Source organism: Magallana gigas, chromosome 5, assembly GCF_963853765.1.
Source record: "Magallana gigas chromosome 5, xbMagGiga1.1, whole genome shotgun sequence".
Lineage (NCBI taxonomy): Eukaryota > Metazoa > Mollusca > Bivalvia > Ostreida > Ostreidae > Magallana > Magallana gigas.
The window spans coordinates 40,604,797-40,626,000 of NC_088857.1; the positions used below are offsets into that span (position 1 = coordinate 40,604,797).

General features: G+C 33.5%; 2 protein-coding genes across 5 annotated transcripts; both read left to right on the plus strand.

Moving 5' to 3' along the window:
• The first annotated feature begins 1,039 nt into the window (after positions 1-1,039).
• LOC105322210 (uncharacterized) lies at positions 1,040-7,503 on the plus strand. 2 transcript variants are annotated; one of them, XM_066085840.1, is made up of 4 exons: positions 1,040-1,194; positions 5,875-6,150; positions 6,267-6,392; positions 7,236-7,503. In XM_066085840.1, the coding sequence occupies exons 1-4, from the start codon at positions 1,128-1,130 to the stop codon at positions 7,430-7,432; spliced, it is 666 nt and encodes a 221-aa protein (XP_065941912.1). In that variant the 5' UTR covers positions 1,040-1,127; the 3' UTR covers positions 7,433-7,503. The 2 variants fall into 2 exon arrangements, with proteins under 2 accessions (XP_065941912.1, XP_011419092.3); XM_011420790.4 differs by lacking the exon at positions 1,040-1,194 and adding an exon at positions 4,651-4,808.
• Positions 7,504-8,685: 1,182 nt separating this feature from the next.
• Positions 8,686-20,561, plus strand: LOC105322208 (Na(+)/H(+) exchange regulatory cofactor NHE-RF2). 3 transcript variants are annotated; one of them, XM_011420788.4, is made up of 4 exons: positions 8,686-8,841; positions 14,216-14,809; positions 17,588-17,637; positions 19,523-20,561. In XM_011420788.4, exons 1-4 carry the CDS (start codon positions 8,820-8,822, stop codon positions 19,745-19,747), a joined length of 891 nt encoding a protein of 296 aa, XP_011419090.3. In that variant the 5' UTR covers positions 8,686-8,819; the 3' UTR covers positions 19,748-20,561. The 3 variants fall into 3 exon arrangements, with proteins under 3 accessions (XP_011419090.3, XP_011419091.3, XP_011419089.3); XM_011420789.4 differs by lacking the exon at positions 8,686-8,841 and adding an exon at positions 9,584-9,736; XM_011420787.4 differs by lacking the exon at positions 8,686-8,841 and adding an exon at positions 10,455-10,960.
• The last annotated feature ends 643 nt before the right edge of the window (positions 20,562-21,204 follow it).

Consider the following 21,204-nt stretch of genomic DNA (forward strand, 5'->3'; position numbering starts at 1 on the left):
TAATTGGTTAATGTTAATTGGAAAACAAAAACCACCATAACAATTAATTACGATGTAAAGACCTCTAATGAAAACAATATGCACTTTATTAAGTAAAACACACCGGCATATCCATAGCCCAATATCTCAGTATAGACAAATGTATTCAATGAGAACTCAATAAACGTAAACAGAACATGCTAGAATGAATGACAATCTAAACATACATGTATATTTCTTGTAGGAATAAAAACCAATATTTACATTAAGAATATCTATTCATATCTAAATGAAGAAAAAAACCTTCATCCTCCAACCAGCTAATTTGCTGAGGAACCTTGAGATCCAAAGCGCTATTTGGATTTAAAAAATCTTACTATTATTTTTCTCTTGTCGTTACTTTTCCCCACGGATTTGTGACTTTATTTGATATTTCTTTTTTTTATATGACATTAGGATTGTTCAATTTTCATGAGTTAAAAAGGAACTGCGATTCATTGAAACACGCGATTAAGATGAATTTTAGGAGTTACTGAATTTCTATATCATCGATCTATATGTCATAAACACAGTGAGTTTTAGTGAAGCATGTGATAAAGATATCTCTATAGTCATACTAATGAACACCACGGGCTATCATTTATACTTATCAACGCCATCATCACCATTGATCTATCGTCGGACTAAATGAATTCTTCATTGGTAAAAAAAAAATAGTATGGGTTGACTGTACATCGAAGATACTATATGTGTTTGATTTCCCATGAACAGAAGCCAAAAGGTCGATGATTTATAACACTTTCGATAAAATCATTTTGTCATTTTAGAATTGTATGTGTATTTTCTGTCATTTTATGATTGATGGCGATTTTAAAACAAACGACAGATGTGTATTTCAAGCCGAGTGCAGGGAGTGAACCATCACGTGACACGTGCACTCTCAGCGACGGTAGATTGTGCAAGACTTGACTAATTTATTAATTAAAACACATTAAAAACATGAATCCCTTGGCCTCGCCTTGCAAATTTGTTGGTTTTCCAAAACCGTGAACAGTAAAGCAATTAATTAGGATGTTTTTAAAAACTTTGTGTTTTAAAAGCAGAGTACTTAAAGACTGGACACCATCTGCTGAAGGCTAAACTTTAAAATGCACCTTCTAACGCTGGTCAGTTTTCTGTTGGTTTCTTCTTTTAGCCTAGCTGCCAATTACTATGGTAAGTTGTCAAAAAATTAATTGATTTCTGTTTTGTGCTGACGTAAATTTCTTTATACTAGATTTAAATTTGAATCTCCTTTGGATTTTAGGAACTGTTATAATGTTATTCTATAAACTTTTGTTCCATTATTTTTAAACTTGATCGTTTTTTCAATGCTAGCAACATGCAAAGCCTATGTCACATGATCATTTTACACTGCATACAGAATTGACATATTAATTGCAAGTTAATACTTGAAATGGATTTCTAACTATCGGCATATTACATTCTTTTAGCCGTATCGACCTTATTTAAAGCAATTGACTGGCATAGCTGTAGTTACTACTGAGTATAACTTTTGTATTTCTTTTGGAAGTATAACAGTAGCTATTGCAAGTCGCTCGTAGACAAGAGTCAAGACTGATAATCCATTTGTTTAACTTTATTCATGATCATGTACTGGTTATTGATAAGTATTCTGACATTTTTTACTCATATCCTTTCTAAAAGGTTTACAATCAAATACATAAACGTGAAATTTTCCACAGATTACGTGGAATTGTTTACACCAAAAGTTGTTCGTTCTAGTTAATCTACGTATATTCTCGATTCAATACTTGTCATCAGATCCGCTTATAGTTTTCTGAAAAATAATGACATTTTCGAAACAAGACTTAGTTAGGACGGGAATGAAATACTAGTAAGTAAATATTTGTTCATTCATTGTGTTGTGTCAAGAGCATGTAACTTGTTCTGGTGTCTCTTCCAACTGTCAATTACTATATATGAAGTTTTCAGCTTCTCACCCGTAACGCATTATACTTTTTTATTTATCCTATTGGCAATCACATTACAAATGCAATAACCTAAAATGCTCTTTTTTTGTTGAAAGAATCATGATCATTATTTGGGCTTTAAATTTTCAGATTAATTTTCCCATTTTTTTTTTACCATTGGGGTATCTTGAATGGTCAACCAAAATTTGTGTGTCAAAATTCAATAATAAAATTCTCTAAGTAAGTTCTTCCTGAAAAAAAAATTAAACAACCTATACTGCACTGCACTATCTATTACATGTACTTGTGATCCTTGTTTGTTTGTTTGTATATACTGAGTACTTCTGTTGAACCTCATATACCAGTGAACTGGTCTTGAGGTGAAAAAATACTGAATAGAAAGCTTTTTTAATGACTGTGATAAACGCTAGAAATTCCCTTTCTGACAAAGACACAAATAAGCTTGAAACAGAACTTGACAAAATTTAATAAAAACGTGGCATGAACATTTTATATGTAACAAAGAATTGAGAGCTCTTTGTTTTGCTTACATTCAATTAACAAACCCCAGTGAAGAATTACAAATAACAAATATTAAGTAATTTGAATTTTTAGCTCATATTTTGACTTTGCCTCTTTAAAGGGTGGCACACTAAACCTTAAATAGGTATCTTTATTCAGCAGAAAATATACTTGCTTATGATACATGATGGATAAGATGTATACAAGTCAAGTAGGCGAAAAAATTCAATTTTAGATTTAAAAAAAAATATCTTTTGAAAAATTACAATGTGAACAAAAGTTCGGGTGGATTCGAACTCATGATCATCGGTTCACGAAGACAGTGCTATAACTACTGTGCTATATGACGATCTAAAACCAAATATATTGATACAAACAATTTTACAAAACATTAAAATCGCTATCTTATGACGTAGTGTCATAAAACGTTTAAGTCTGGGTGTAGTGAGATACCTTAATTTTGACTTTTTTTTATGTTTTACAATGAACATGCAATAAGTTGTAACTGTTAAAAACATGAAAAGCAATGCCATTGTCAACTAGAAGTAATAATTATGAACCTGTATACAGGGTTATTCTGGCCCAGTATAATTTTCCCCATTCTACACTTGCAAACAGTTTCGCCCCGTTCTATTCGTTCAAAAACAGTTGTACACTGTATTTATAAATGAGAGATTATTCGAGACATTAGAGATCGCCCAGTCTTAAATTCGTCCGCTGACAAGGGCGAATGGGCGAAAATAAAACGTCGGCGAATATTCACTGTATACAGTACACCTTTATGCTAGCATTGTTTATCAAGTTGTTTTTACTTACGCTCAGCAAAATACGTTTGAATAATTCATTTATGGCGTAATATTTGTACAAAGCTGCCTAATTTACAAAAATCTTATACAGTGTATAGGCAGAAACAATATTCCTCAATTTTTGGGAAAACCCCTATCAGAACGCTGTGATTAATTACGTAAATAAGGCAAAAAAAAAAAAAGAAAAAGAAAGGCTCCTGTCAAGTATAAACTAATTGGTTAATGTTAATTGGAAAACAAAAACCACCATCACAATTAATTACGATGTAAAGACCTCTAATGAAAACAATATGCACTTTATTACGTAAAACACACCGGCATATCCACAGCCCAATATCTCAGTATAGACAAATGAATTCAATGAGAACTCAATTAACGTAAACAGAAAATGCTAGAATGAATGACAATCTAAACATACATGTATATTTCTTGTAGGAATAAAAACCAATATTTACATTAAGAATATATATTCATATATAAATGAAGAAAAAAACCTTCATCCTCCAACCAGTTAATTTGCTGAGGAACCTTGAGATCCAAAGCGCTATTTGGATTTAAAAAATCTTACTATTATTTTTCTCTTGTCGTTACTTTTCCCCACGGATTTGTGACTTTATTTGATATTTCTTTTTTATATGACATTAGGATTGTTCAATTTTCATGAGTTAAAAAGGAACTGCGATTCATTGAAACACGCGATTAAGATGAATTTTAGGAGTTACTGAATTTCTATATCATCGATCTATATGTCATAAACACAGTGAGTTTTAGTGAAGCATGTGATAAAGCATCTTCGCTAGCCAAGGGTTTACGATCCACTCTGCTCCTCTACAAGAGGAGCAGAGTGGATCGTAAACCCTTGGCTAAGCAGAGTGGATCGTAAACCCTTGGCTAGCGAAGATGGTGATAAAGATATCTCTATAGTCATACTAATGAACACCACGGGCTATCATTTATACTTATCAACGCCATCATCACCATTGATCTATCGTCGGACTAAATGAATTCTTCATTGGTAAAAAAAAAATATTATGGGTTGACTGTACATCGAAGATACTATATGTGTTTGATTTCCCATGAACAGAAGCCAAAAGGTCGATAATTTATAACACTTTTGATAAAATCATTTTGTCATTTTAGAATGGTATGTGTATTTTCTGTCATTTTATGATTGATGGCGATTTTAAAACAAACGACAGATGTGTATTTCAAGCCGAGTGCAGGGAGTGAACCATCACGTGACACGTGCACTCTCAGCGACGGTAGATTGTGCAAGACTTGGCTAATTTATTAATCAAAACACATTTAAAACATGAATCCCTTGGCCTCGCCTTGCAAATTTGTTGGTTTTCCAAAACCGTGAACAGTAAAGCAATTAATTAGGATGTTTTTAAAAACTTTGTGTTTTAAAAGCAGAGTACTTAAAGACTGGACACCATCTGTTGAAGGCTAAACTTTAAAATGCACCTTCTAACGCTGGTCAGTTTTCTGTTGGTTTCTTCTTTTAGCCTAGCTGCCAATTACTACGGTAAGTTGTCAAAAAATTAATTGATTTCTGTTTTGTGCTGACGTAAATTTCTTTATACTAGATTTAAACTTGAATCTCCTTTGGATTTTAGGAACTGTTATAATGTTATTCTATAAACTTTTGTTCCATTATTTTTAAACTTGATCGTTTTTTCAATGCTAGCAACATGCAAAGCCTATGTCACATGATCATTTTACATTGCATACAGAATTGACATATTAATTGCAAGTTAATACTTGAAATGGATTTCTAACTATCGGCATATTAAATTCTTTTAGCCATGTCATATCGACCTTATTTAAAGCAATTGACTGGCATAGCTGTAGTTACTACTGAGTATAACTTTTGTATTTCTTTTGGAAGTATAACAGTAGCTATTGAAAGTCGCTCGTAGACAAGAGTCAAGACTGATAATCCATTTGTCTAATACATGTAACAGTGTGAAATGTTCAATCTGCACAGAATACTTGGTAGATATCCAGTGGTCGTTTTGTCGAGTTTTTATACAGCATATATTTTAACTTTATTTATGATCATGTACTGGTTATTGATAAGTATTCTGACATTTTTTACTCATATCCTTTCTAAAAGGTTTACAATCAAATGCATAAACGTGAAATTTTCCACAGATTACGTGGAATTGTTTACACCAAAAGTTGTTCGTTCTAGTTAATCTACGTATATTCTCGATTCAATACTTGTCATCAGATCCGCTTATAGTTTTCTGAAAAATAATGACATTTTCGAAACAAGACTTAGTTTTTTTTAAAAACAAAATTAGTTGTTTTACGCACTTATGATAAGAAGAGACCACATGTAAATTGTCATTGTCTCAATTTAGGATGAAAATTTTTAATTATATTTTCAAACAAACAATTTTAATGGTCTGTCAAAAATTGAATGGCAGGTGTTGCAAGCGAGATACAGAGCACACAGATCTTTGCTATGTATACAAGACTCATGCCAAAAAGAGCAGAACTCGATAGTTGAAGACAATATTATCTTTAGCATTTTTGTCATTCCGTGATATTTTTGTGAGTTTTTGAGTTTGTTGTTTCCTCTACAGGTGGAAAACGACCAGCCGGTCCTTCTCCAGCCGGGCCTTCACCAGGCGTTGACCCGTGGTCTCTCATCGTTTCCGGTTCAAAACACCCATGGCCTCTTGACCTTTCTGGACCCGACAATAACATCCCCGTCGGTCCTTCACGTTCCACCTTGACCTGTGAATTTGGTCGACAGCTTAATCAACAGGGATCATGTCGGTCACTCTATATGAGCAACAAGGCTGCCGATTGTCCGCCAAATTTCAGCTGCCAGTCTGCGTTCGGTCTTTGTTGTTTAGGTACACAGTTTTCAACTTCCAAGACTTCAGTCACTTGTACAGTGTATTTTATTTCAAGCACAACTTTTTCAAATTAATTCTAACAATTTAATATTTTTGGGGCATTGTTTTTATAGTTAATAACCCATGCTCCGAAGGAAGGCCCTTGCTCTCCAATGGCGAGGCTGAGTCATGTGACACACAGATCTGTCCTACGGGGTACACATGTTCTAGAGGAGACCAGTATGCCGTGTGTTGTCCAGGTAAAATTACATTCCATCAAACTGTGTTTATTCAGATCATGTAAAGGCACTTTATGAAAGGTTCACAGTTAAAATATTTTATCGCTATTTCTTCATAGTATATGATAAGTATAATTTTACTATGCCTGTTTTTGTCATTGAATTACTTTTGAATTTGTTCTTTTAAGACTCTTTATAAGGAAGAAGTTATAATTTATTTGGAAATATTCCATTTTCAACTTTCAATAATTACCCCTTTTAGAGTCGTTACATATTAACATGTACATATGATAGTAATATGCCACCTACAAGTATAACAAGTTTTAACATGTCTTAAGACTATACATTTTTTAAAAAAGCAAAATGAAATCATTAGTCAATATTGGATCTATCTATACGTAATAGTTTAATGTTTTGAAATTATTTGGGTCCCAATCAATATTCTACCAAATTGAAATGTGTTAACTAATGTAAACATTTGCTTAGTGTATATCTGTAACTACTCTCAGTACTTTGATTTTATATCTGTTACTATTTTTCAGTACTTTGATTGTGTGTCTGTTACTGCTCTAAGTACTTTGAACGTATCGGTATATCTGCTATTACTCTCAGTACTTTGGTTGTATATCTGTAACTACTCTCAGTACTTTGATTGTATATCTGTTACTGCTCTTAGTACATGTACTTTGATTGTATATTTGTTACTATTTTTTAGTACTTTGATTGTGTGTCTGTTACTATCCTCATTACATTGATTATATATCTGTTGCTACTCTTAGTACTTTGAACGTATATCTGCTACTACTCTCATTAATTTGATTGTATATCTGTTAATAATCTCAGTACTTTGATTGATTTCTTCAGAAGTCACCAATACCGATCAGTACCCGAGAACCACTTCCGGTCAGTACCCGACACACCCTCAGCCCTGCCCGAGTGCGGCCTGTCCCTATACCAATATACCCCCAAACTGCAGGAGGGAACGAGTCATAACCTATAATGGGATCAGATGTCGGTGTGCTCGAAACGCTTGCAGTAATGGAGATAGGACTTATGGTTGATTTTTAAAAAAAAAAATCTATAGATTAAATATACACTGATTGTATTTTTGTAATAAAAATTTTGTATCCTCGATGCAGTTTTCTGTTTATTGATTGTTAAACTGCAACATAAATGGAATCAGATCAAAAATTTGATAAACTTGAATTATGTACGGGAAAATACCGTATAGAACTTGTAACGCGCACAAAAACTCGCTCAGGTATTGGATTAATTGATTTAATTTCCCAACCCGTTCTATGGAATAAATTGTTATTACTGGTAACAAAAAAAAGGCATGTCAACCCCAATTTTCCCGTGGATATATAGATATATAAAGCCTATGTCTATTCTCACGCATCCAATCGCTCCCCGTCAAAGTAAGGTATAAAAAAAGCCCACTCCGATACTAAAAACCATTACTTTTATAAAATACGGAGGTTTTTTATACAATGATTTAAAATGGGGAGCGTCTAAAGTATATATAAATACAGTTGCTCGCTTACTCAATACATAGCCATGTGTGCGAAACTAGTAATCGGCTACCCACGAATGTGTTATGGCTGATTTTAACATAATTTTATACATAGGTATTGCAAGGTCCTGCATCACATAATAGGAATTATAAGTTAACCAGTAACACATCGTAATTAAGATTTATCAGCTTCATATTTTTGTGGTTCAATTCATTTGGGAGAGAGACCCTGTCCCTTGACTTTGAAATGTGCTTGAGTTAAAAAAAAAAACCCAATATATTGACGATTGGTCAAAATCCGACTAAGTATTGAAAATGTTAAGCTAGAAATATATACTGTTTTCCTTAGGAATTTATTGCAGCTCAAAAATTGTTCTGCATAAACCGTGTAAATTTAAAAACTGATGGTAGAAATTGAAGGAAGCTGAATCAAAAGTGGGTTGGGGTAGTGAGAAAAAAAACGTAAGAATTTTGATTATGTTAGAGATGGCATTTACCAAAAATACCTTACATCTATGTTTCGCACGTCAGAAGGCAAAAACGAGTAGTGTCGATGCATTAAATCATCTTGTTGATTAATAGATCGTTAACTGGAATCATTTTTTCAATCTTACTTTGCTCAACTGTGTATAATATTTAGTGGGTTCCCTATGTTGCATGTACTATATATACATTGTATAACAAAACACATCAAATCACGTAAGTCAACTTGACCGAAATATAAGGCAGCATAAACAGCATACTTGTTAGTTTTTTCTTGAACTCAAGGAAACGGAACACTTTCAGTAATGACACAAAATCAAAGTGGACAACTACTTGAAAATCAAAGTGGGTTCGCGTCACGTGACTCGCTAGGTTTCTCAAATTCTGTTTAGTTTTCACACTGTGGTATACTGTTCATTGCTGTGTACAATGAACACCTTATAATTTCTGTTATGGATTTGCGAACAGGCGAAGGTAAAATATATTAATTAAATATTTTTACGAGCAAGTTCAATGTGCTTGCATAATGTCTTGAATGTTTCAATGTATTACATTGAATTGATATACTCAATAATGTGACCTTTATTAGATGTAAAAATGTTCATAGGACAACGCCTTTCAATCGCAATTTACGTCTAATCCATATAAACGTATTAGTGTTCTAAACCTAATACATAGATTGAATACACTATTAAGGCAGTTTTTTATAGAAATACATTAAAAAGACAGAATATAGTTTTTCTGCTTACAGTTGACATACATTAGTAACATTGAAAAATATTTTTTTTTCAGGAATGCTTTTGATATGATCAAATTTAAAATTTCTCACAATTCAATTATAATACATGTTTTTACTAATCACACATAAACCGGTATTCTTACCAATTCTTTACATTTGTAACACTGGTAATATTCCACCCAAACGGATGTTCAACCCTTCCGGAAACCCATATGCGATATCTAAACGAGTTGTCTTTCTTTTGACAAGAAAATCTGCTTTGCAAAAATCAAAGGTGGACTCTTGTTTCACCCACGCAATCAATAAAAACATATTTTATCGCTGAGAATATATAAACTTCCTTACAGCATTCTCCTCAAACATTTTTTGCAAAGAAAACGACAGCTCCATGGTGTGTGAATCATAACTATTATTATTTTCTTTACCGAGAGAAAACTTTGTGCAAAAGTTTTGTAATTTAGTTGAGCCGTGTATGCAAATGTATGCACAGAGATAGACGACTAAAAAATTTGTCCTGCAGCTCTGATCAAGAAAAAAAAGTAAAACAGTAATTGTTAAGTGTAAAGCTTCCGTTTCACTTAACGTTAGTCAGATCATCACAGCCTTCCAACATGGAGGGAGCTCTCTCAGGTACTAGTCTTTATCATATTTGTGGGGTTTTTTTGTTTGTTTGGTTGTTTTTTTTGTAGACACCTTCATCCTTTCTTGAATCTTATTCAATCAATGAGATGAGAATCAATTTCTTTCTTTCCGTCAAATAAAAAAGCGCAATTTTTTTACGAATCATTGAGAGTGAATATATGGCATGTATTGTCTATTTCAAACTGATTTAAAATGATATAATTAGTTGATAATTTAAACTGTGATTTGCACGTGCTTGTATTTGTTGTTGTTGTTGTTAATGTGTGGAAAGTTCTGCTTTGATAAATTATATATAATTCCGAAAAAAAAAAAGACTTGAATTAGCAGTGGCCCAGCGCGTAAAATTCATGAATAATTCCGGAAAAGTAAGTATGAAAGCCAAATTATGCTTGTTTAAGGTTTTTAATAGATAATTCAGTTGATATTATATTTGTAAAATTGTTTTCACCATCCAAGAATTATCGTGCAAAAGAACTTGTACTGGCACTATAGTACTGTACGTATATTTCCTTCTACTGCAGTGTATGTATACATGTATGTACTGAAAAACCTGTAGATATATTCGTCCAAAGGAGTTCTGTTTTTATTGAATCCGATGAAGGTGTCAATCTTCTTCTTTTTTAAATTGCACCTACGGCGAAATGCTACAATACCCATACCTGTGAATACCTGTGTGAAATCTCAAATAGTTTTCGTCATTGGTTAACTCGTATCACGTGCCCACATTGCTCGACGCCATTTTCTCTGCTTGATGTTTAGTGTCAACTTGCAGGTGCTCGTTACTGAAAAAAAGTAGAAACTTTTTTAAGTGGAATTTTTCAGTTTTGATCAAATTAGCTATGGCTGATCAAAAGCCTAGATTGTGTCACTTGGTAAAATGGCCGGATTTTCAGGGCTATGGATTTAATTTACACGCTGAGAGGGGCAAAGCGGGGCAATTCATCGGAAAAGTTGACGAAGGGTCACCGGCAGAAGCTGCGGGTCTAAAGGAGGGAGACCGAATCGTAGAAATTAATGGAACAAATATAGGAAATGAAAATCACCAACAGGTTGTGGGGCGGATCAAGTCGCTTGGTGATGAGGTGAAACTTCTAGTGGTGGATCCCGAAACGGACAAGTATTACAAAGATATTAAACAAATAGTGAGAAGTGATCTTCCAGAAGTTGTAGAATTGAGTGCAGTAAGAGATAAAGTACCGGAGGATTCAGCAGGTACTGGGATACGCTGTCCTCTACGTTCATTTTGAATATCGCACCTTCAAGTTTGGTGTCAATGTTGCTCTCTCTCTCTCTCTCTCTCTCTCTCTCTCTCTCTCTCTCTCTCTCTCTCTCTCTCTCTCTCTCTCTCTCCTACAACCTTTATTGAAGTTTCAAAGAGGTGTATGTGTATTTTCAAGAAGTATAATGTAAATTGTGGATCATGTGGATGAAACAAGTATTTCCAAACCTTTTTATATTATTCAAAATGCTCAGGTATGCAGAATTTGACGGATCTCCGGTGCCTTTTAAAGGAGTTTTTACTTGTATAAATTTCCTTTGAGGTGCACTCAGGTGTGACTTTCTTCTCACTCCATATTCATGCGAATTTTTTCATTGGAACTAATACACAGAAAACAATTATGGTCATGAGAGCTTTAAAAAAATAAAGCAAATATGATTTCAATGGGATGGCAATCTTTGTACATATAATGTTTATTTGTATTCATCTGAAGTGTAATGTAAAGTTTCCACCAATCTGCTACATATATGTTAAGTCTTAAATGAATGACTAACTTTTGAGAGCTTTTTGATTTATTACTAAAATATGTGCAGCGCAAACCACTGAATTCCAAGATGAATATGGGTGTGTTTCTCTCTCTCTCTCTCTCTCTCTCTCTCTCTCTCTCTCTCTCTCTCTCTCTCTCTCTCTCTCTCTCTCTCTCTCTCTAGCTCTCTCTCAATTTAACACAGACACAAATTCTCATCCCCATACATATTAAGGTCAAAACATTGGAATAATAACCACAACATGGAGATTGTAGCCAAGATGTCATCTACCATGTTGTAAATCATCATATTCACTAAAGTGGGGTGGCTTACATAGAATAGATAAAAGGGGTCATATGGGAGGGAGTTGTACATTGATAAGAGTAAAGGCAAGTCTGTACATGGTGGCAAATCTGTACCACGGTCCTTGTATGAAACTCTATAGGCCAACACTAAACCAGTGTGTGGGTACAGCTGTCATATAATTTTAAAAACATGCATCGATCCTCAATACAAGTTTTTGTTGGTACATGTATCTCAAGAGTATGTAAGAAAATTTTAAAGATACCATCGTATCATGAATAAGTACTACCATAGTTAGCTTGTTACTATTATTTTTTGAATTCCTAGAAAATTTTTTAGGTTTCATGATGGGATGACATAAAAATAATGGAGGAAACACTGAGTTTGTCGGATGTTTTATATATACTAGCAATTATTTCCTGATACAAACACTTGAAAACTTTTTTCCGTCTATATGAAATTGTGACTGTGCCATAAGTGTGGAGTTGCAGGGATTACGTGTAGGATTTTAAAAAATACAATACCGTAATACATACAGAGGCATGTAATTCAGTATGAAAAATTTAAAATATAGATGAGGAAAAGGAAGTTCTTCTGTGGGTGTAGTAAACTTTTACAAAAATCATGAGATCAGATATACTAAATTTAGATCATAACAAAAAATAAATACTACAATCAAAATTTGAAGTGTTTCAAAGTACACATTTATATACTTATATAATCTTTGGAGACATGCAGTTGCTTGTACCAGATGTATCTTTGAACTGGTAGCAATATACCTGTCAGGTGATTTTTTTTCTCATAAATATTAAGCAAATTAATTCATCAGGTAAATGTGGCGAGTGAACAAATTCAGGGACCGAGGTGACATATAGTTGTAGGGATAAACAAGTAATGTAGTGTTTTGTTGTAACCTACAAAATACTATTATAACAGTACTCTAATAAAAGTCAAAACATTAGGGACATGGAAATGCTCTTCTTATTATGATCGACCTTGCCTTTTTACCTGTACACACACAGTGTGTATTTCATTGCTTTATTTCTTGGACCTAGGTACACTCTTGGACTGTGCTGACGTAAATTCTAGACTAAAATGGCTGTAGGCTGTACATGTATCACACTATTGTTGCTATAGAACAGTTGCAGATAGTTTGGTCCACAAGTACAATAAATCTTTTGACCTTGACCCATCAAATCAATATCTGGCACTCACTCACTGAAAACAAGTCGAATGAACCAGTTTTGTAACTGTCCAGTGATGATTCATAGGATATATTAAAACTAATTAATAATTTGTTTAGGAATTTCAACAGGAATTTTAATATAATGAGTGACATAGTCTTGCAGAATCTAGACCAAATTTTTTGCTCTCAATGTTTTTGGCTGTGGTGGTAATTAATTAAATTGAAATACATGTACATGCATAAAATATGCATTAAACACTAAAAATTTTAGGTGGACAAAAATGTACAGTAAAGGGGAGGGGGTTGTTGGAGCAAGAGAATGTTTTGAACGTGTAATTGCATGTGACATTGATTTATTCATCAGTGGACCTCCCCTTGTCTATGCTACTTTTTTCACTGTTAAGTTTATCACTATATACCTATAGTTTGATAAAATTTAGAATGAAAAATGGTGTATACTACATGCATTATACTCATACCAAATTTGGCCAAAAAAAAACAAGTAGAAACTGGATGTACAAAATGAACCAGTACAGAAATTTAAGATGTAAACCAAAAACATAATGAAATTGCAGGGTGTAAAAAAAACATTTAGCACATTTATTGATACCGAAATATTGAACAATTTTCAAGGTAGAAACTAATAGCATTCCATTTCAGCCAAGCACATCTCCTTCCAGCTTTTTAACTTTGTCGTATCTTGTGAATTATAACATTGTTTGTTCAAGATAACCCTGTTCTGTATGATTCATAAGTATGAGCTTATAATGCGAGATTATCTACAAATGATAGATAATTCAACCTGTGCACAATATTTACTTGATCAGAAATATATAATTTTAACAAAATTACTTACCTTAAAGGCGTGACTGGCTAGTCAGCTATGGATTTGTTCACCAACTACTTGCTTACGTATAGTCTATACATATGGTCATTACATATGAACGTAATATGAAGTCGCCTAAATCCAAAAAATAAGTCGAATGGTAAAAAGAATGTCAATCAAAGTCAATTTTGTGATTTACATAGATTAATCAGAGCTGACCAAGTCCCATCAATTGACCACAATACCTGTGCACTTCCATCCACAGGAACGCTCATTGTTCATCAGTGATGGAATGGGCACACATTCTCTGACTGATTTTATTTCAGATGCATAAAAAGGCTTGTGTCCATTATTAGATGGATCAAGGGAAAGAGGAATTTACACGCAATTTTTGATATGATTTCAGAAACAGAAGCAAACCCTGAACCCCAGGAGGACCGGGACTCCTCCCCAGAGAGAGAGCCATCTCCTGAACCAGAGAGGGAGCCCTCGCCAGAACCTGAACGCGAACCAACACCAGAACCACCTAGAGAACCTTCCCCAGAACCAGAGAGGGAGCCATCGCCTGAACCAGAAACCAACAAGGAGAATGAGGAACCAGAACCAACAGTGATTTCAGTCAACAGTGTGACCAACACAGAGCCCGACAGTAAATATGTTGCAAGACTTTGTCATATCGTCAAGTGGCCAGACTTCCAGGGATACGGATTCAATCTCCATGCAGAACGGGACAGGCCAGGTCAGTTTATCGGAACCATAGATGATGGATCCCCTGCTCAGGCGGCCGGTCTGCAGGAAGGAGACAGGATTATCGAGGTCAACGGTGCAAATATCGAGTCCGAATCCCACAAGCAAGTGATAGAGCGGGTGAAGGCTGGTGGAAATGAAACCACGCTGTTGGTGGTGGATTCAGAAGCTGATGATTACTTTAAGAAAAATGATATTTCCATATCTAGTTCATCACCCAATGTCAGCAAACTTTCAAATCCTCCCCGAGAAGGTAAGAACTTTGATTACGGTTTATTCTCTGCATGTCTGACTTCATTTTAACAATATGTGCTACCAAATGAATGTGGTAAATGACTAAAATGAGGTAACGATATATTGGAGACATGATCAATGTATGGTTGAAAAATAAGTGTATCGCCATGAAAGTGCCTTTCATGATGGGCTCAAATTTAAAAGGATTAAGATTTTTAAAACAAAAGTAAACAAAAATTAGAGTTTTATATCATATTATGTGTCTGTATAAAATGATAGATGAAAGAAAACCAACTATTCCTAGGATGATGACTGCTATAAATTTCTCCATGAATTTGAAAAATATCAATTTATTAAATCAAGGTCTTAAACATAATGAGAGAAATTAAATTTGTTCTTGGTGCTGTGAAATTGTGTATGTATGTTATTAGCCGTTATACATTTCTTGGAAATAGTTTTCTGTTGGACATGTGCTAGAATATTTATAAGCGATGGCTATCCCATTTCTACTGTAAACTTTCAAAGAATGTTTATTAATGAGCTCATTTCCATATATACTTAATATGAATAATTCATAATCAGGGTGACATCTATGTATATAGGACAAGAGTATGAAATCCACATAAATGCCTATGAATTTGGAATACTGAAAAAAAAAAGGAAGCACAAGATGTATATATTTTAGGCAATCTAAGTATAGAGATCTTGTTGTTCGCCTAAAACTTTATTTATTTTAGGCAATCTAAGTATAGAGATCTTGTTATTCGCCTAAAACTTACAATAGATCATCTGAAATGTGACAGAACATTTGTTGTCCATTATCAACTAAGTATTCATACAATTTGTCCATTGTTTTGGAGGGGGATTGGTCAGGAGTTGTTTTGGAGGGGGGTGGTCTGACTTGATGTGTGATAATCTGGGAAAGACTGACGGTTTTATCAGGTCATTATTACACTCTTGTCATTTACATAATCCCCAGACAAAGTCATCATTGCCAAATTGTTGTGTCAGAAGGGGACTTTTTTTACACTCATACACATGTAGTTCACAGAAATCTTTTTATGAACTTCTTATGCATGGGCATGTTTTAAGGTGGTTAACTCACAAAAAAACTTTCAAAAACAAAATTAAACCTGAGGTGTCATGATTACATGAAAGGTAAGAAGGGATTATCGGCACAGCTAGGTGTGTAAAAATTGAAATCTGTACTTTGTTTTGATTTAATTGAACCATGGTGTAAATGAATTGTGATATGAAGTTGGTTATATAAGGAATACTCAGTATAATTTTTATTATTTCAATCAAATTAAAAATAGATAAAACAGATGTCCTCAAAAGAAGGAACAAACAGTTCCAAAGTCTGTTTTATCGGATTACTAGGAACAAGTGAAATTTCCTCTTGAATATAGGCACTACAGAATACAAACTCTACATTGGTTGTATCCCCGAGTACCCAAACTCCGTCACCATAACCGGAAAACAGTCCGCGTTTCTCTGCAAATTATTTTTTGCGGTTTTTATCATTTGCAATCACTAAATATAACATGAAATGTTATAATTTATAAAATTATTAACAAAAATATTCTTAATATTATTCAAATAAGCCCTCTGAAAACGACGTTTATCACACGTGCTATCATAACTTATGAACCTAACTCCGTCACCCACATGATCTATGATACGCCAGGGAATGAAGACACATTAACAATTTAGTTTAAACTCAACTTGTATCTAGACCAAGTTATAATAAGTAAAATCGGTGTAAACAATTTAAATTGTATATCATTTCATCAAAGTGAAATGATCGCCAGAATAAAAAAAAAATTGGTCCTTGTAACAACAATCACAACGACCTTTTCAGAATGTATGGATGTCATTTGATTTCTGTCCTTATATGTTTCAAATATATCATATCAAGAATGAATATATCAATGATTATGTTATTTATTTATTACATTTTTAACAAATGTAGCATATTCTATAATTACCGTATATATCTGTAACCCTGTATAAGGCAAAAATTACGGCATGAGCGATTTGACGTTATCATCAGTGTAGTGCATTAACGCTATTGCGGACTGAAAAAAATGTATCAATAACCGTAATAAAAAATAAATTACATGTGAAATGTTTCATCTTGACCTCTCTTAAAATGACTGACCACAGTAAATAATCGAATAGGCCCGCATGTCAGAAATATCGTTATTTTAGTGCACCCGTAAAAAGGTGTTAGCTGATTTCACGCAATTATTGTTGCATAAAATGAACAGGGTGTAATTTTGTTATGTTTGAACACATTCTTAAATTTAACCGTTGTAAATTGTTGACATTTGATTGAAGATTTTTGACATGCAAAAAATGACGTCATAATCGCACTTGATTTCAAACGGCGAGGAGTTTCCCGAAAGTGACGGAGTTAGGGTAGTGACGGAGTTAGGGTGCTATGCGATATATTGGTTCTCATAGTCACAATAAAAACATGTCTTCTACAGCCATGCGGAATAAATATAAAGTTCTGTGTTTTAATGGTGTCTACACCTGGTAAGAACGTTTCTCCATTACTATGAGATGTCTCCAATATATACCTCATCCTGAAAGTCGTATTCACATGCATGCATTCAGGAATAGCTTGAAAATATAATTCTTTTGTTTCTCAAAATCATGGAGCGTAATCCATCTTCAAGTAATCTTGTTTTCCCTTGAAAAGTGGTTGCTCAGAATTCAGTGTCAATATTTGAGATAAATGGAGACTTTATATAAAGCCTGAGTATTGTAGGAGTTTGCTTTTGTTTTTCAGGCTCATCACCAGCTCCAGCCCCCACACCTGCCCCAACCAATGGAACTGTGGTATGTAGCCCTTATATATCTAGATGTCTATAAGCACCTGTTACCAGGTGAAAGCTTGTCATTATCATCTGTCAGGCGTATTGAATTTCTGCATTTGATGGTTTGAAAAAAGAAGTTTAACTTTTTGCAGTGATATATGGTACATTGTCATAAATTTTGTGATAAATCTTTGAAGACCGATTAAGGATGAAACAATTCTTTCTAATGGGTAGCTAGAATAATCTGTGTAGGTATATGTAGATAAATGATTGTATTTTCAGACATCAATTAAAAAGAAAGATTGGCTAGGTATACTGGTGGTAAAATAAGCATTAGAATTCAACCCGTAACAATACAAAAGTTGACGAGAGAAAGGTGTTATTTAACCAAAAAGAAAATGTACACACAGAGCATTAGAATTGATCTGCATTGATTCATGAATAGCTAAAATATTAAACCTCTCATGGATTTATTTAACTAATGGGCTCTTTTCTTCCTGTCTAGTATATTCTGTAAAGAGAATGTTGTAGAAAAGGAAAGTTGAAAATGTCTTGTGGCTGGAATCAATTGCAGAAACCCTGTGACTTAATATAATGACTCACAATCTAAAATATAGCTGTAGCTTTGTGTAACAGCATGGATATTGCACAATGAGAGACATACCATTTTATGCTTGCATGTTTACAAAATAAGTAGTTTTATCTCCAAAACAAACTTTATACAGCACCTTATTATACCCTCTTGAAATAGTCCTTGAAACAGTGAATATGAGTGTAAAATTGAAAAAGCAAAGGACAACACAAAAAATCCTGGTCATAAAACCCTTGTTCTAATCATTTATTACCTGTGTCATAAGAGGATTTAATCTCACTGTGACAGGTATATCGTAGTGAATTGCTTCAGTAGGAACTGAAGAAGAAAGTTAAACTTTTGTTATTATCTTGAATTGTGGTTATCATGTTTACCTGTTTGTGTGCTTTGAAATTCAAAATTTGTGAATGTAGTTACTGTAGAAGCAGAAATATTCGTTGAGGATTTAATTTCGTTATTTTCGTTGGCAATATAAATCAACGAAATTAAATCCATGACGAATTTTTAACCCTGGTATTAATTAATACAAAAAGATTACGATATGACGAAATTAAATGCCAACGAAATCTTGTTTGGTTTAAAAACAACGAAATTTTGACCCAACGAAAATATATGTTTCTACAGTATGCAATATATACACCTAATCATAGGGACACCATACTGTTTTATTCTGACTTACTATTTTATTCTGACTTGCTCAGTTATCCATTTTAGGAAGATATATGTAGATACCTGATCTTTACTGAGGTAATCTTACATGTATCTCAGTAATATTTCCCTAATCACAATCAGTGTCTAAAAGTTTGAATATTTCTTATCTTCTATACAACATAATAAAGATATACAATACAGCCCCAGTAAGGTCTATTGATGATAGTGTACATGTATTTTATATATGGGAAGCTCAGTTACATTCTTTCTCTTAAATTGTATAGAATATACATGAGGTACATGAACAGTATACAGTAAAATACGGTTATAGCGAACATGATTGTAATGAATTGACACTTAGAGCGAAGTGATTTTTATTCCCGAGACTTCATAACATATTGTTAACTTGACAGATATAACAAATTGCGCTTATAACGAAGTAAAATCGCATGTCCCTGACTTTTCGTTATAAGCGTGTTTTACTGTATTTACATTGAAACAGTAATTGAAGGTGTTCTGATCAGGTTTACAGATAGTTAGAAAAACAAACAACTCTGGTCAATTTTCAAAATGAATGACTTTAATGCATGAACCATTTGGTGAGATTTCTGTCACACTGTCACACAAAGAAAAAAAAATCAGTCTTGATTTCTTTTTATGTCAGGAACCCCCTGCTCCCCAGCCCATGAAGCCAGTCCAACCTGCAGCCCAACCCGCAGCCCAACCCAAACCCGTCACCAATGGCAACGCGACCAATTCCAACGACCCAATGATGGGCATGTCTGCAAAAGAAATGAGGGAGTTTCTAGCCAGCAAGCGGAAACAGGACCCCAAAAAGAAAAGAGATTTGGATTTTGCCACAAAAGTCAGCATGATCCAGAAATTGTGAAGTCCTTCCATACACAGTTAGACCATTGCGCAATTGGATTTTCTGTGTACAGAGATGTAATTGTATATTATGCATAAAGCATTTCAGTGTATTTACTGTGGATGTATCCATGGATTTCCATGTGACACACTCCGTGATTGTGATATGAAGAAATATATGGGATTTTTTTTTTTCGATGATTCTGAAGAACTGATGATCACTAGAATAGATATTTGGATGAGATAAAAATGCTGTTTTCAAGGATATATTTTTTTTCAATTCATCAAAAAAATTGTTATATCTGTATGGTTCTGCTTCTTGGTTAATTTTTACCTTTTTTTCAGTCAATGAGCTTTGCTTTGTTGTATACAAGTACTGAAAACATGGATTAGTGCATGCCTGTCAGTCATTATGCAAGATTTTTACAACTAATCCATTATTAGAGGATTATTTATGCAATATATATAACTGTGGCATGAATTCATGCTAGCACCAGCCGATGTTCTAATAGATTGGTAAAATCACCCTTGAGCAGTTCTTGCAGTGATTTGTGAAAACTATCTGATAATATCTGCAAATAACCCAGTTTCCATGTTTACAGTGGTGAATGTCTGTTTCAATGTGATATTGTTTTCACTCATTTTAGGCCATATGAAATTGTAGTGTTGTGACAAGGATACTTGCAAATGCTGTTAGCTTTATTTGTATGCATGCATTTATGTGGATTCCAAAAAAACATCAGCATTTTTTCAAAGTTCAAAGGCTAAGCAAATAGTTTGCAAATATATTTTTGGTTTCTCTTGATTTGATAGAACTGCAGTTTAGAAAATAGATTTAAGAAATCTTGCCAGATAGAAAAAATCAAATGTGTTAATGCTCTAAAAAGCAACTTATATGTCTGCAAATCAGAAATCAGGTGAGTAGAATTAGAGATGTGTAATTGCTGTAACTGAAAATATTTGTAATACATTGGGGTCATATTGGTTTTTTATAAAGAAATTTTGTTCATGGGTATTACAATATTAAAACCAAAGTACCAAGTGCTAAATAATTTTTCTGTTGAATGCTAGGAAAGACAAGAGTTGATGATACTGTAGAATAAAAACTCCTGTAAACCTATAAAGACCTAAAATAGGATTCGCAATTTAATAGCAGTAGCAACATGGAGAAATAGTCGATATTGCTTTAGGAAATTCATGATAAAAACATCACATTGAAAAAAAAAATGACAACTCTGAAATGTTTGTTGCTGAATAGCTTTTGTTCCTCTGTATCCATTCATATTGGTAGAGAAAGATTTTGAAAAAGTTCTATTTGTACTTATAGTTTATGTATTTTTTTTTTTTGCATTGGGTTATGTTAAATGTTTTTCCTGCAGCAGTGTGATTAAATGATCACCATATTTAATTCATATAACTTTTATTTTAATGAAAATATATTTACTTTTTTGTCTCATGTTGTTAAGCATTTTGTTTGTT